The 13,068-nt window shown below is 28.1% G+C and overlaps 1 protein-coding gene across 2 annotated transcripts in view; it reads right to left on the reverse strand.

The window, feature by feature from the left end:
- Positions 1 to 13,068, reverse strand: part of LOC107440588 (myelin regulatory factor-like protein) — a 147,175-nt gene that overhangs the window by 45,808 nt on the left and 88,299 nt on the right. For both annotated transcript variants that reach the window (XM_016053564.3, XM_087161085.1), the window contains exon 2: positions 2,055 to 2,142. In XM_016053564.3, the coding sequence (XP_015909050.1) occupies positions 2,055 to 2,142 (88 nt within the window). The remainder of the gene's footprint in view (positions 1 to 2,054; positions 2,143 to 13,068) is intronic.

The raw sequence follows: 13,068 nt of genomic DNA on the forward strand, positions 1-13,068 counted from the left end.
CCAGCGATGGCTGGTCGCACCAGACTCGTATCGACCACAGTGCTCACGTAAAATATCGTCAGTGGTAGACGGATCATGGGTTAGAGTACCTTCGACGTTAGGCTAGCAGTGGAAGATTTTCGAAGTTTTCTTCTTCATGTAACGCAAAGGCGGGTTAGTTCCATCAAAAAGTTTTTCACTAAGGCAAATTTCTTCCAATACTTGATCCAAGAGTTTCCCTGTCTTCCGGATTGGGTTCAAAATTACAACACTACGGAGTTGAACATCAGTAGTCGTAAGCCCAATAAATTGGGTCGACTGTTCAGCGATGGTTATGAAATTAAAAAAAAAGAAAAAAACCTGTTCAGAAACACACTTAGAAATAGTTCATGATGGGGAAGCTCCCCTAGTGGCGAATATGACGACATTTCCGAGCATGGGTTCTTATATTTCAATTCTGATAATGCTCTTTAACTCAACTAGAAATTTGTCGCAATGATTACAGAAACTCTTATTGTATATAATGTTTTGAAACTTGTACATTTCGATAAAAAATAGACTAAAAATGTCATTAAAAAAACAAACTGTAACTTGGAAAGAGAAACCGATTGCAGATTTGAAATTAGCGATACGAAAATATCTAAGATCTGTTAAAAAAATCTCATGCAACCGAAAACAAAAATGAAATTTGTTTCCTAGTGTTTTTTAATACTAGCATTTTATCATGTAATATTAAAAGAAGATAATATGTGATAATATTATATACACATTTTCTTTATGAAGAACAAATTTTTTTTTAATCAATATTTTTCTCTTATTAAGAAATAAGTATCATTTAACAGATTTTGTGCAGTACGCAAAATAAAAAAGAGAAGAGTTTCAATAATTTTTGATCTGAAGATATTGGTACCTAGCACTGTATCTCAATGGTTCGAGGACCTAACTAACTTCAATGTAAAGACCTATTTATCAATGTATTTTTATACTTTTAGTCATGTGATTCTTTATCTAAATCAAGAAATTTCCGTATTTGTACATAGCTGTTAGAACAAGATATTCAAAAACAAACTAAAGCATCTTTATTTTACCCATTTTTCGTCTAATTGCAAGCTGTTATGTTTACTGTTAGTTTTTTAATCCTATAAAATTGTTCAAAAAAATTATCTAAAAATCTAATATAAAACTGTTGGTTGTCGTCTTCATCGTGTAGTATAAACTGTATAAACTGTATTAAAAAATTCTAATTTTATATATACAAAGCATATTAAGTCAGGATACAAAATTCTTTTCATCTATTTATATTTAGGCAAAACCTTTAAAGTGCTTTAAATTTTTTAGTTTTATAAAAAATTTTAAATTATAGTCGAAACAGGATTTTTCCAGCATTTTTCAGTGATTATAAATTACTTTTAATGTTTCAGTCTTATAAAATAATGTATAATCAAGTCGGAATACTAAAACATTTTCAGTTTTTTAAACTTCGTAATTATTAGTTGTAAGAAGTTTTTTAGCAATAAAAGAGAGTTTAAAACAGAGTAAAAACACAAAAAGGTTTTATTCCATTAAGCCTCGTGATTATTTTGAATAATTTTAAATTCTTACATATCTTCTAGTTTTTTAAATTTAAATCAAGATACAAAACTGCTCTCGCCCAATCATAAATCTTGCATATTTCGCATAATTAAAAACTGTTATTAAAGTTTCAGGTTACTAAAACTGTTTAAATACATTGATACAATGTAAGAAAACACTCTTTTTTGATGATGTAATTGTGTGAGCTAATGGCGAGGTTATATCTTTTTTTTATTTTGTTTTTCGGCTTTTTAATTTTGAATAATTTTTAAATATTTTATAAAATTTTTTTTTATCTTTTAAAAAATCTTTAGACATGGACTTTTTTCATGTTCACTCTATATTTTTAACTTATTGTATGAGTTCTAAGTACTTGCAGCTTATGGGTATTAAATAAAACTTATAATCATTTTTCTTAATTTTTCTTCGTTAATCTCTCTTTTCTTTTATCCTTTTTGTCTTTATTTTGTTTTTATATATATATATTAAACAATTCAACTTACATATTGTTTTCATTATCATCATTGATGTAATCTTCAAGTTGGCTGAAATCAAATGCTTCACTATCTATTACTCCAAGATCACCGCGGCCTGAAACAAAAATAATTCGGTCATTGTAAAACTTTGCTACTAAATTACATTAAGTTAGAATTATATTTTCAGAATTAGAATTGTAACTCAATAAGATCACATTCATATCAATAAAATCCCAATCATAAAGTTTCACTTCCACAACTATGATGCTTTACTTACATAATCGAAAAAGTTACATAACGATGAAAAAGTTGCATAGTATACAGATAATATCAGCATAATCACGATCATAAGAGTCATAATCATAAGGGTAATATCAATAAATTCCTTCTTCCAGAAAGAGTAATGTTGTCATAATCAAAATCATCTGAAACCTGTGGAATTTTAATTTTTAAAAGTAAAATTTTTTTAACTGAACTTTTCAGAAAAAATTTTGAAATTTTGAATATCTAAAAATTGTTAGAGATATTATACATAAATGCGATTCTAAAGTTAATTTTGCTACGTGGGTATTATTTTGAATCTTTAAATTAAAACAATTTAAATAATTTATAATACACATAGGTTTTATGAATTGTTTCTTAAAGCATATTCACGCGTTATTGCTTAGAAGTTAATCAAACAATTATTCAATTGACCAAATTATTCAATATTATTTTTAAATTTTCTAGATAACTATACACAATGTATAACCGAATAAAAATAAATATAATCGAATTGAATATGATATTACCAATCATTACAGGATGGGATTTAGTAGAGTATGAAAAAAATCGAATATCATGGCTCATATACGAACAAAACTGATATAATATAACAACGTCGATTCAAAAACAATAAACTGTAATTGCATTAAGCATAATTTAATAGCCTATTTTTCAAGCAAACCTAGTTTTAATGATTATTTTACGAATTATTAACAACTGTCTTTAAATATAGGAAATACAGAAGCTGGGAAATCCATTTTTTAAATTATGATAAATCCCAAATAGCAGTGTAAGGTAGATTTTAATGTCATTAACAAATTTTAACACAAAGTCCAATAAGGTTTAAAAATGTTTAGCATATAAACCATGCAAGCTTTAAATGTTAAATTTAACCATGTTAATTTACACCCTAAGAGGTTTGCATTAAGCTTGAATAAACAATCATATCGATCATATCAATTCATATCGATATTGAATCGGTCTTTATAAAACAAGACTAGAAAAAGCTTTTGAAATCGAAGATCAAATCATTATTTGCATACCAAAAGAAAAAAGTGTTCTCAAACCGAGAATAAAATCACTGCTTAATTTAGATTTTATGGACATCTCTGAAACTGGGTTTATTTGAACAAATTTTATTTATACATTAACACTTTAAAAGTGAATTTTGACCTGATCATTAAATTTTCAAATTTACAAAATGTTGTATTTGAGAGCCTGGAAGAAGCTTGAATGAAAAGAAGCAAAAACAGGAATTACTTTAAAAACTAAAAAATATTTTTTTTTTTGGTAAAGATTCTGCCTACCTTTATTAAATAGGAAACAAGCTTGGCATACAAATATTTCTACTAAGCTTAAAACAAGATCAATTAGTCAACCTTTGTAGGATAAACAAATGAAAAGGTTTGCCGTAGCCTGCTATCTAGGATTTGACTTTGAAAATAAATAGGGCATTCCGTAATGATAAACTTTAATATATATTTTTTGAATATACTCGTATATATTTTCTGTCAACGATGAAGTATATAAAAAGTATACGCAATGAGAATTGTAAATCATTATTGTAGCAGCGAAAAAACAGAAACACTATCAAAATCTAACGAATCATTACTGAGAAAGGCAGAATAGGACTAAAAAAATCATAACCAGTTTAATTACCAAAAGAAATTTAAAACTGCCTTTAATACACTGTAAAAAATTCCGGATCTAATTTCGGTGTAAAGTACCAGCACTTTTGGTGCATCATCCGTAAAATTCATGATTTACCGTAAAATAATATACCGTAGTTTTTTAGTAATATTTATTTAATTTGAGTGAATCAGTGATTTCACTGTAATTATTTCTATAAAAATTACGGTATATTTGATGATTTGTTCCGTAACATGTTCCAGTAATAATGTATTTAACAGTAAAAAGTACCGGCACCCAGAGTGCCGGTACATTTTACCATAATTTGATCCAGAAATTTTTATAGTTTAATCACCTTAATTACTCTCTGTTTCCTTGGTAATCAAACAGGTTTCAATGTTTTCAACATTCTATTCTTTAGTAAAAGTTTGGATTTTGATTGCGATTTTTTTTGTTTCCTTGCTTAAATAGTACTTTCTGACCCTTAATTAGCATAAAAATTCTAAATATATATATTAAAGGCTACTACACGTCTAACCTCATGCACATTTTGAAGCATTTATTGTTTTCATGCAACATAATTGCAAATTATAGCTATCAAACACGACACGATAGAGAGTCATTACTTAAGAAGACAAAGCTCTTTAAAATAAGCCATATAACCCTTCAACATAATGAAGAACATTCTAACTGTTTACTAAATTAGTTTCTCAGAAATGCAAAGCCACACGCGAATTCTTACTTAGTTCACACCAGAATTCTTATAAGGGTAAAATGTTGTATATCTGTTTACATTACCCATGTAAAGGATGGGAGAACCTTCAATTTGCAAACTCTTACTACAGTATTATGAACACGCATTGTGAGAAGTGCTTTCGATGGGCATTGGGAAAAATTAAATAAAAAAGAAGAAAAACAAACTAAAAATCTTTTACTTTAAGCTAATACATACAAAGTAAAAAGAAATTAGACATCTGCTCACGCATCTGGCAACAGCTCGGTTTTCCGAAACTGCGTCACGCGATCACGTGATAGTGTTTCCAATCGCTGCGGATTGTTAAAAATCACCCACAAGATCCTTACGATGACTATTACGATGAGAGCAAACTGTGCAACACGCAAAATTGTCAATGCAGTTTCTTTTGTTGTGCAACATAATTTTTGAACGCACGCCTTTCTGTAAGAGATTTTGCATGTCTTTTTGGTCTCTTTTTTTGTGTGGCTTACAATGCATTTTCAGGAGAAAAGAGAAGCCAAAAGTGAACTATAATGGCCTAGACTTGTTCTATAAGCAATTGCGAAAGGTATACGCCAATTATGCCTTAATCATGTATTTTAAACACAAGTTGTGAGAAATAACATTATATATTAAAAACGGATGTCTATACCTTTGATGGATCTGTTTTCGTTACAAACTGAAGCTCAGTTTACAGATATATGGCATTAAAATATTATTATTCTGTTGTAGTTTTGCATATATTTGAAATTTTATTATTATTATACTAAAAGATAAACTATTTTGATGTTAAAGAGTGCTGTTTCTTGTAGTTAATTCGCAGTTAGTAGTAATTTACTAATTCTTAGTAGTAATAATTAGTTAGTTGTCTTGTTTTTAATCTTAGTAATTCTTAGTTAGTTGTCATGTTTTTAAACTTAGTAGTAATTCTTAGTTAGTTGTCTTGTTTTTAATCTTAGTAGTAATTCTTAGTTAGTTGTCTTGTTTTTAATCTTAGTAGTAATTCTTAGTTAGTTGCCTTGTAGTTCTGTTTTTTATACACCTAAAGATAATGCAGTATTGAAAAATAATCTGCGTTAAATACGTTTAATAAACATGTGTTTAAATGCATCTTTCTAAAAAAATATTCAAAATATCAATGAATTACAATCAACGTATAGTAATCTACAAATTTATGTAGTTTTAGTTTATTTGTAAAGTATTCCAACCACGACCCGATATGGGCAAGAGGTCATGGAGGTTAAGGATTAACAATTTCGTGATCAACGGCATGATGGTTGCAATGTGGTCAGCAACTGCGCACAGTCACCTTTACTTCCCAACAAGCTAATACCTATCAATCTGAAGCTGGGTGGGTTTCAAGCAGTGACTGGTGATTAAACTCCAGTATTTTATAATGATAGTTCAGTGCCTTAAAAACTGAGCCATGATGGCTCAGTGGTTATTTACGTAGCAGTTTCAGAATTTTTTAAAAAATAAATATTTCCAAAAGTAATTCAAATAAAATTACCGCATTTGAAATGCATGTGGAATGATAAACGCTTCAAAATGACTATCACTGTTAAATGTCTATACTGTGTTTTGCTAGACTAACAATGCTTTACTAACCTATAAAAAATTTATTCGATTGAATAAAAATAATTTTTTCGATATTTTAAATTTCAAAATCTTACACTAATCTAAGACATACTTTCCTTGAAAACATGCGTTTTTTTCAATGGAGGCGGATTTTTGACACCAAAAATATGTAAAGTAGCCACCATCTGGGTTTCCGTCATCATTTTTGCTTATTTCGCCATCTCTTGTTACTTTTTAAGCGAATTAAAAAATTTTTTGCACACAGTTATAAAATTTGTTTATCCAAAGATAATTCCATGCAAAAAGTATTTTTTACCAAATATTTATTATTTTCTTTATTAACAGTCGAGAATTTCGTGAATTTTAAGGTATACAATTTGTTACATCATTTTAAAGTATTCATTTTACATGGCAAAATGCAAAATTTGAGAAAAATTGGTTGAAAGTCCCTGAGAAATTGAATTTTAATTAAATGACTTCTTTATATTGCAGCTATCCATATTCTGAGGATCAGAAATCTAAATCCGTTATAAAAATGGTATGTTAATCCAAAAAAATGCTTGATTTTGTAACTTAAAATATCGTCTGCACTACTTAATTAGAATATTTGAGGTCACCCACTCAAACCATTAAGGTTGAGTCCTAGAACGTGAAGATCCGATTATTAGATTGAAAGTTATTCAGGGTTGCATTTATTTTTCTTTGTGCACTGTACAAGCAATAAAAAAAAACAAGCTATCTTCACCAATTTGCATTTTTTTATCAATTCTGGCGTTTTTAACTTACTGTATTACGAATAAAATAGAATTCCGTTTCATGGATAATTGAAGTTTTAAAGATTGAATAACTCATAATTCCTTCGTAATTATGTGGAAATTAGGAAAACATGTTCAAAAAGAATTTGGAAATGTTTTCCTGCAGTGGAAGAGGTGTTTACTTTGGACAATTTATAATTTTTTAAACATTCTAGCTCCTAAATCAATAATTTATTTCCAGAAAAAATAGATTATTCAATCAACAGTTTGTACACCGAGACAATGTATTCATATATATAGATATTTTGTTATGCAAAACAGCCCAAAATAAATAAGGAAAGATAAATAAATCTATGTAAGATGCAATTATTTCCTTGGTCATTGCATTTTCAAATTAATTTTTTTAATTTTTTGTAGTAAAGTGCTGTAACGCTTACTTTTCCATTTATTATGCGTTTTCGTTATAACAAGCTTTTTTTGGAGTATGTTTGATCATGGAAAAATATTTAGATAATCATGTTTTAAGTTTTAATTTATTTTCGTTGGTGAAATTTGATAGATAAGTGTTTACCTACTATCAATATCTTCTATCAAGTGTAGAATCTACCATCAATATTAAATCCTTTGCGTTTGGAGCAAAAAAACTGGATAAACAGAAATATAAATATAATAAGGAAGTTAATACGCCATTTAGATAAATTTCAAAAGTAATTGACCATTAAAAATAAAGTATTCTTGCTAAAATAATTTCGAAAGCAAACGATTTCATAATTAATTACTTACAGGAAAGTATTGTTCTTATTCTCATTTTAATTTAATCCTTATTTGGAAATTCTGTCAAACTTAAAAGACATTTCTTCATTTATTTTCTATTAGGATGAGAAAAAAAACTTACCGTAGAAATGTCTAATCAAATATCAATTAATTTAAAAAAGAGAGAATGAAAAAAAAACAATTTCCTCAATTTTGATTTCTTTGTTTCTGAAATGTTTTATGATGATTTTTTTCTTGTTCTTTCTGCTCTAGATTTCACAAAAGTAAGTGAAAACATTCTCGCTTGTTTTCCTTTGCTATCATACTATTTTTTCGGCATTTAAAGCCATCGAAGTGAATCACATTTCGAAAGACCCAGAAGTTTCGAATTAATTTATTGTCCAAAGAATAATCAATAAGTAGAAATTACTTTCGTAAATAAATTATTTAGTAATGGAATAAACAAATACCTCACAAAGTTTGGTTTATTTTTCAGGTTAATATAACAATCTTTAAAACTATTTCCAATTCAAAGTGCTTATTTTAATTTAAGTCCAATTACTGATTTGACAAGTTGATGAATTTCGATTTATATAAAGGAAAAAATTTACGCAGTACAAAAACATAAATAAGTGAGATCGAAGTAAAACAATTAAATACAAATAACTAAATACATTATAAATAATGAAAAATTTAAACAGTTATAATAAATAAATACTTTCTTAAATGTGATTCCTTCTTTTAGTAGATATAATGGACTTAAAATTATTTTTATTTTGAAATGCTTATTAATTTCAAGCAAAATTTTTCATGGCTAAGTTAAAGAGTTTCGAATTATTGTGAATATATTTACTATCCTTAAATATGTAAATTAGTTATTATGTATGTCCTAGTTAGTTTTACATTTACAAGTCTTTGGGAGTATTTCCCAATTACAGATATGACATTATCTGAACTTATAAGAAAGATTTTAAACAGGAAATACAAATGTTAGTTTAAAATTGGATAAAATTGAAAGAGAAGGATTTATTTTTACTTTGTTATGTCATTAAGTCATCATGTTACTTTTTTCTCTTTAAAATATAATTCAGGTTAATTCATATCTCACAAAAACAGAAACTACCTGATTTAAAACCTATCCTTATGCAAAAGTAATAATACCAAAAAATGTTTTTTTTTTTTTTTTTATATCACTTGTTCTACACGAAAAATTACAAAATAAGTTTTTTTTGACCAATTCGTTGGTACATTTTTCACGCACCCATAAATTGTTTAAAATTTTAATAACAATGTGATAAAAAAACTGATTATTGTTAGATATCCAAGTACTAATTTACATTCAAAATGTGCAGCTCGAAATACGTTTTCAGAAGATGGACACAGCAAAAAAATGCACCTTTTTAGTTCTAACTCAAATTTAGTAACTAAACGAGTTATTTAGTTAAATGAATGCTTATTCCCTTATCAACGACATTAGTTTCTCACCAATTCTCCATAGCGCTTGGAAATGCCTTTTATCTTGATTCGCCACTGTGGTTTTTCTCACTCGATTTTACATCTTTATTTATCTTTCACTCTCGGCTATTGTAGATGTTGTAGTTTTGTTTCTCATCTTAATTTTCCGTTTTTCCTCGGTAACTTTACGTTTTATAATTCAGATAACTTCTGTTTCATTTCATTTCTGTCTGTCAAGTCTTTAGAATGGGCTTCTGGTTTTGAGCGCTTGAAATAAGCCTACTTTTATTTCCCTCGGCATATTTTTAAAGCCAATGAGTTTATTTTTTTTAATCAAATAACTAAGCAAGGAATTACGTGCTTACTCTTCCTTACTTATTTAAACACTTATCATTACGGGGCAAAATCCCGTACTTTTTGGTTCGGGGGGATACTAGGTGTAATATAAATGTAACTTTTCAGGCAATTTCTTCAAGTTCAAAACTTTAAGCGATAAAGTGAGTTTTGAAAGTTAAAATTAATGCGACGTTAATTTACTTCTCTGTAAAAATAACGTTTGACTTTTAAAGTCTTTTTTCTTAAATAAAAAAAAAATACCACTTTAATGTAGTGATTTATGCAAATTGACAAAACATTACAAATTTATTTGGTTTCATTAGTCTATTCTTTAAAAAAGGAACATTACTCATTAAGGAAATTCGAAAGACGAACTTAAATACCATGTTCATTTTCTTAAATAGCTACATCAATTTTCTTAAACACGCATTTCGATCTGTGTCCATTTCAATTTCTGCCCAGATTTTAAAATTCAACGATCAATAACTTATTGCATCTAAAGCATGCATATAGTTAAGCTATTAAAAAGCATAACCACATAGTTTGAAAATTGATTTTATGTAAATGCGATATTTTTGGTTCCTCACATAATTTTTTCACCAAAAATCATGATATTTAAGTTTAAAAAAAGTACTCTTCACTAGAATTATAAAATTAATTTAAAATTTTAAACAAAAATCGGACGAAGTGATGAAACATAGAAATTCAAGTTGTAATTTTTTTTCTAAATAAGCGTTTATTAACTCGAAAAGGAATTAAAAATGAATATACGAATATCTAAGTGCTACGCCTAAAGCTTATTTAATTAAGTTTTGTTTTGAAAGGAAAAGAAATCATTTAACCTAAAAAAAAGGTAAATAGGTACTTTACGTCACGCTAGAGCTGCACAATGGGCTATTGGCGACTGTCTGGGAAACATCCCTGAGAATGATTCGAAGACATACCATCGCAATTTTGATCTTCTGTAGAGGGGATGGCTCCTCTATTTTAGAAGTCCGACGACCGGTAGTTCGAAGTTGAGCCCTTTACAGTAAAACAGTTAAACGAGGACCGATACCCCGCACCCTCGGTCTCTACGCAGGCTAATCAAAGTGGTCACTCACCCACTTACTGACCGCTGGCCGGTGATGCGTGACTTCGGTGTTCCATTGGGAACCGTGTGTTTACGATTCATTGCGGGACACTTAAAAAAACTGAAATAAACAGCCAGAAATTCTGAAATCAAGTAAAAAAATAACATTAAAATAATTTTTTTCGGATTTATTCTAAAAGGAACACTTCGGAACTAAAGGGAACTTCATGAGCTTATTATATTTGAAATCGTATAACTTAAAAAATAAACCTGAAATAACTTACTAAAAATCCCGAAATCAGGTAACAAAAAAGTTAAATTATTTCTTTCTTGCACTTATTCAAAAAGGAACAGATTTATTTATAAACTTATTGCTTAAAGAATCATATAACCTAAGAAATAAACCAGAAAAAACCCACCCAAAATCCTGAAATCAGGTAACAAAAAACGTTAAAAAATCTTTTTCTACAATTATAAAATTTATTCAGAAAACTAATAAATAGTTCGAGCGGAAGATATAAAATACAGAAATTCAAGGAGTAATTTGCTTTCAAATTGAGAATCTATTTACTTAAATAGAGCTTCCGATATACTTTGCATTTTATTTTATTTTTACCAGTTGACTTGCCAACAGGTAAAAAAGACATTATCCGCATCTATCGTTAAAATTTATTTTTATGACATATTCATATAATACGTAAAACATATCGTCGCGTGTGTGCAGTTGTATGTGTTACTTTTAACGCCTCATAAATTTTATGCGTGATAGTTTTATGGAGTAAAGCATGTGAAATAATATAGAATTATAGGCAATTTTACGGTATCATAATTGCATAGCAATATGTGCTAGTATGTGCTGGAATAGTGATTAATATTGTTCATATTTCCTTTCCTCAATTATTACGCACTTTTTAGAGTGCTCAAATAAGACTTCCTATGGTGCAAATATTTAATCCTAGATAACTGAGCATAAAAAAGAGTTAATGTGTAGTTTAAACATGCAACCCACAACAGTATGAATTAAAAACACGTGCTTTTTTTCTTTTAATTTGTCAAAAAATTTAGCGTAGTGTGAGGGGTAATCTATTTATTTTTATTAAAAAAATGGACATGTCATTGCTTAAGTGTAAAAATGCTATTATGCTAATTAAGTAGTGCAAGCGATATTTTAAGTTATGAAATCAGACACATAAATGTACTTCTCTGTATAAACATGCCTTTTTTTGACAGATTTGGATATCTGACCCTCAAAAAATAGAGGTTAGCCGTAATTTGGGAAATATGGTCACAATAGTTTGGTCAGAAGAGCTGTACAAAGTTTGCATCCCTTAATGCTAATAATATTTTTTCCCGTATTTCGCCATTTTTCGAGAACCTTCTGAGCGAATTGAAAATTTATTGCTCACAATTATAAAATTCTCTTACACAAGGATGATTCCATTCAAGAAATAACTTTCAGTAAATATTTATAATTTTTTATTATTTTATTTAATTATAGTAGAAAAAAAATAAATTGTAAGGCATAAAATTTGATAAAATTTGAAGTGTAAGGCATAAAATTTTATAAAATTTGAATTGTAAGGCATAAAATTTGATAAAATTTGAATTGTAAGGCATAAAATTTGATAAACTTTGAATTGTAAGGCATAAAATTTGGTAAAATTTGAATTGTAAGGCATAAAATTTGATAAAATTTGAATTGTAAGGCATAAAATTTGATAAAATCTGAATTGTAAGGCATAAAATTTGATAAAATTTGAATTGTAAGGCATACAATTTAAGGAATGCAATTTTCTATGACAAAATACAAAGTTTGATCGAAATCGACCTAACTGTTCCTGAGAAATTGAATTTTTAAAATTTCATTTATTTAAAATTCGATTTCACAGGAACTATTCGAGCAGCATTCGTGTTACAAGTGGACGCTAGGATTCAAAAAAGGAAATCTTAAACTTAAGGTAACCTCGAGCTAAGGCAGCTAGTCTCAGTGTTAAAAAATCTTAATTTGTTTCTATCTTAACAATCTTACTTATTGAAATAATATACAATTGTGAAAACGTTTAAAACTATGTTGATCAACCCTATAAAACTGGTAACTTACCCGAAAATTATATCTAAATAAACATAATAATCAGGTAGAGTGTCAAATTGACAATAATGCCTAATCGCAATTTTACTTATACGGTGCTTGAAACCATGAAATAATAACTGAATAATAATAATAAGTATAGAAAATAATCTTGAAATGAATTGAAAAAAAGTAGAGTTATCGAACAGTGAGTAAAAACTATAATTTGAATTGACGGTTTTAAGGCTGTTTTTCGAAGGATCTGCTGTCACGAGAATGATTCTGTTTTGCGAATAATACACCAATTTTTAAAAAAAGTTTTAGTATTTTTAAAATATTTAAGTTATTTGTCCATTCTAAAACACAAATAATTCTTCGCGTAAGGACGATATATG

The sequence above is a fragment of the Parasteatoda tepidariorum genome, chromosome 4 (assembly GCF_982258835.1).
Source record: "Parasteatoda tepidariorum strain Cologne lab strain chromosome 4, Ptep-v5.0, whole genome shotgun sequence".
NCBI classification, from domain to species: Eukaryota; Metazoa; Arthropoda; class Arachnida; order Araneae; family Theridiidae; genus Parasteatoda; species Parasteatoda tepidariorum.